This window comes from Oryzias melastigma, linkage group LG10 (genome assembly GCF_002922805.2).
Source record: "Oryzias melastigma strain HK-1 linkage group LG10, ASM292280v2, whole genome shotgun sequence".
Classification (NCBI taxonomy): domain Eukaryota; kingdom Metazoa; phylum Chordata; class Actinopteri; order Beloniformes; family Adrianichthyidae; genus Oryzias; species Oryzias melastigma.
In genome coordinates, this window is record NC_050521.1 from 13,961,343 (window position 1) to 13,965,751 (window position 4,409).

The following is a 4,409-nucleotide window of genomic DNA, read 5'->3' on the forward strand; positions in this document are numbered from 1 at the left end:
CTCTTCCCCTCTTCCCTCTCTCCTTCTCCTCCTCCTCCCCCTCCTTCCCCAAACTTTATTAAATACCCAAGTCTCTTTCCTTCTCCTGTTGAAGGTCTTGGTGACGTCACATCTTCACGACAGCTTGGCCAATGCCTTCCCGGCTTTACGGCATAAACAAACTCAAAGCGGAAGCAAAGTACTGCTCTAGTATTGTAAGCCAAAATGTCAAAATCAAAGATAAGTAGAAATATTGTCAATAGAAGGGGAACACAAAAAAAAAGAAAAGAAAAGAGAGAAAATAAGTCATCACCCAGTTACGACGCTCCATTGGGAAGACTTCGAAGAAAAACTTCTGCATCCTTTGGACACCGGAATGAAGTGAACTTCCCATCGATGCTGATCCTAAGCGAAGCTGGATAACGCAGAGAATACTGAATATTCTTCTCACGGAGTTTAATCTTGATCGGATCAAAAAGGCGACGCCTCTCCAGAAGAGCAGCACTGTAATCCGGGTAGATGTAAACTTGTACTCCGTCAAATAGAAGATCACCTTTGTCCCGGGATAAGCGTAGGATCTTCATTTTGTCCTGGACATTTAGGAATTTTACCAATATTGGCCTGGGTCCGTTTTTGGCGTTGGGACGACTTGTAGTTGGAGAACGATGAGCACGCTCGATGACTGGAGGCACCGGAAAATTATCAGCGCCGAGAAGGCGAGGAATGAGCCGCTGGATAAACTCCACCATGTCACGGCCCTCCGCCCGCTCGGGGATCCGCAGAAAACGAAGGTTTGATGAGCGGCTTCTATTTTCAAGATCGTCAACTTTATCTCTCAGGTAGCTGTTCTCCTTCTCCAGAAACGTAACACGGGTTTCAATGTTGGTCAGGTTGTCCTGGTTCTCACTAATTCTTTGTTCCATCATGGAAACCTGCTCACTTAAAACGCTTATCGATCCATTCATGGTGATTAATGTTGACTGAAGTTCACCAATTTTGGAATCAAAGTGAGAGGTTAGCTCCGCTTGCATTTGTCGCAGGGCCTCAGTGATGTCTTGAGGTTTAGGCATTCTTGTGCTGGTTGCTGAAAAGCCACAACGCCCCCTTTATTTGCAGAGCAGTTAGTTGTAAATCTTACAGTCCAAGACGAGGAACAAATTGCCTGTAGCGCTTCCAGTACTGCTCTGAGTTCTGTCACCTCCAGAAGTACTCGGATGACACAGCTATAGTCAGGTGTGTGGAGAAGGGACAGGAGGATGAGGACAGGGACCTTGTGTACTGTTTCGTCAGGTGGTGCGGAAAGAATCACCTGCAGCTGAATGTGGCCAAGACAAAGGAGATGGTGGTGGACTTCAGTAGGAGTAAGGCCCCACCCTCCCCAGTCTGCATTGGTGGAAAAGATGTTGAGATCATCACATCTTACAAGTTCCTGGGTGTCCATCTGGACAATAAACTGGAGTGGTCCACAAACACTGAGGCGGTCTACAAGAAGGGCATGAGCAGACTGTACTTCCTGAGGCGACTCAGGTCATTCACCGTTTATAACAGGATACTCCACATGTTTTTCCAGTCTGTCATGGCAAGCACCATCTTCTTTGCTGTAGTGTGCTGGGGTGCCAGCATCAAACCAAAGGACGCCAACAGACTGGACAAACTCATTAGAAAGGCTGGTTCTGTTGTTGGTTCCAAGCTAGCCAGCTTAGAGGAAGTGTCCAGAGACAGAATGTTGACTAAACTGCTGACCATCATGAACAATCCCTCCCACCCTCTCTATGAAACAGTGGACACACTGAAAAGCAGCTTCAGCAGCAGACTCCTGCAGCCCTGCTGCTCTAAGGAGCGGAACAGGAAGTTATTCCTGCCATCTGCCATCAGGCTATATAACTCATCTGTGACTGACAGGTGAAAGAAAACCACCTTGGTGCTTTTTCTTAAAGTGTTAGTAATGGGCTGGGACAAAGCTAAAATAAGTATCCAGATATATTCCATATGTTCTAATGTATCAAAAATAACAAATAATTACCGTTGACAAACGCAGGTTTTTGTAAAATTTGACAAATTAAACGACAAATCACACTCGCATTTCGCCCTGCTTCAGAAACGGCTCGATTTGGGTCACGTGACGCGTTGACGTCACATGGGTGAGACAGCGCCAGCAGCAGAATGCAGGCGGGCCCAGGGTGTCTGCAGATACATGTATTTGTGTGCGCTGTGGCAAAGTTGAATTCTATAAACGTTGGTGTTATGGTCCAACGGAATATTAGGGTCACCAAAAAAAATTAAAATTAGGATTTTTTTAAAGTCGTAAATTTACGAGATTTACAATCGAAATGAGCCTATTGCGAATGAACTCTGTGAGCAGAACCAGACTGACTAAACTGTGAAAAGCTTCTGATTTCAACAGGTAAACTGAATGTTTAAAACATTGCACATGTTTGGAAGTTTCTTTGTTTGATTTGCAGTTTATTAATCATTAATGGTGGCTTGCAGGATCTCTGCAGATCCGTTGATGAAACCATCAAAACTAGCAGCGTTCCCCCGTGAAAGATCAGATCTCATTCATTTCTGTGTGATGCTTTCATCTGAAGAGGAATCGTTTTCGGAATTTTCAGTGTATGTGAATAAATAAATAAATAAATAATAATAAAGTGGCCGACGGTCTTGCAAACCTGTCTCTAAGCTCTTTATTTTGCATATGAAACTCTGCATTACCGACCCGGATAGTCACCTTCATTGATGATTTGATTTAGAGTCGCCAAAAGGTTCCGATCTGTAAATGAAGCTTCACGAGATGCTCCACGTCTTCCAGCTTCGAGCATGGCTCTGATAAACGGACAGCTTTCGTTTTAATGGGCATTCTCAGCGTCACTGTCAGTGTTATTGCCAGATTGTGAGCTCTTACTTTACGCGCTGCCGGCTCAAATTGATAGAGCTTTACGGTCCTCAAACCACAAACACCCGGCGCCTCTGAATCAGTGTCACTTTCAGAACAAATGTTTCCACAATCTGAGTCTGAAGACAGAATTGTGGACCTTGAAATATCGCCGCTATCGCTAGCTCCGACACGCAAAGGAGAAGCCATCTTGCTATATTGACTCTGGTGACGTCACACGCACCACATGACCAAAACGGAGCTTTTTACCCGGAAGAGACAGGTTTGCCAAATTTGGCCTCAAAAATGCCGTTTTATTTCAATATTTCTTGCTCAAAACACGCCAAAACATTTGGAAATGGTAAATATAAGGCGAAATACAGTTAACACCGAAAATGACCCACAACCCCATTACTAACCCTTTAAGCTCTTTTTACTCTTTTTTTTATTTTTTTACATCTTTGTACATGTTTGTACATAGTATTTATTCTGCTGCTATGTGTGTACATTTGTTTTTATATATATTTATCTCTGCAGCTATGACTACATATATTTATAAGTTTGTTACGTTTTATTGATCATTTGAATTATTGATCATTTAGCAGTTCAATGATGTTTTGTGCTTTTCATTATTATTAAGTGCTATTTCTACAACTGAATTTCCCTGCGGGGATAAATAAAGTTGATCTTGAATCTTGTAATGGCGTAAAACAGTTGTTTTGAGAGTAAAAAGATTATATGCAGTTTGACATTTATGAAGTACAGTGATCGTAAGGTGCAATCTTTTTCACAGTGAATATCAGAGACATGAGCAGTTTTGTAGGGATTATTTTTCTTTGTTACACAAAAATGATTTGAATAAACCCAATGATGCAAGATTAGACCATTTCTGTTAAGTTTGGATAGAGTTCCAGGCAGAGGCAGCAGAAAAACTGAAAGCTTGTTTCCTGAATTCAGTTCAGACACGGAGAACATGCAGGAGTAAAACTTGGCTTGAGCGTAAGGCGTACTGACTGGTGATTTTTTGGACATAGAACTAAGATATGAGGGGACCAAATCAACTCCTTATGGACATGGGTCCTCCAATGTGCATATCTTTGCATACTCGGAGAGGACCACTCTGCTCTGCCATACAGTTCACAGTGATGGTGAGACGACTACAGCCGGTTACAAACCTCAATGCACAGTGATACACAGTATTCTGTGGTTGAAGACATGTAGATGAAGCTTTCATATAAAGAACATCTCTAAAGTCTATCAGAGGCAGAAATGTGGCTACTACCACAAACTGTCATGCTTTGAGCGAGAAACAGGATCTATTCCTATAATTTATTTCTACTTGGATATGCCATCTTGTCAGATTAACGAGAAGGGTACTCCAAAATGTCGAGTTTTGACACGGATGGTCCTGTAACCATGCGTTGATAAGTCGGGAATGAGGATGTGTTGGTGTGACCGTGCTGGTGCGATGTGGATACCATCTGCTGAGCGCGTGTTCATAAACCTGTGTAGAGCAGGTTCTTGAACGCACCGCAGGCTGCCAGTGTGTAAGCACCTT

At 43.0% G+C, this 4,409-nt stretch overlaps 2 protein-coding genes across 14 annotated transcripts in view; one reads left to right on the forward strand and one right to left on the reverse strand.

Moving 5' to 3' along the window:
• LOC112153685 (protocadherin gamma-C5) overlaps window positions 1-4,409 on the reverse strand; it is a 529,198-nt gene that overhangs the window by 101,635 nt on the left and 423,154 nt on the right. The window lies entirely within an intron of this gene.
• The window catches only part of LOC118599240 (gastrula zinc finger protein XlCGF57.1-like), a 5,551-nt gene continuing 2,460 nt past the window's right edge, over window positions 1,319-4,409 (forward strand). The window contains exon 1 of the mRNA XM_036213923.1: window positions 1,319-1,759. Within this exon, the coding sequence (XP_036069816.1) occupies window positions 1,319-1,759 (441 nt within the window). The remainder of the gene's footprint in view (window positions 1,760-4,409) is intronic.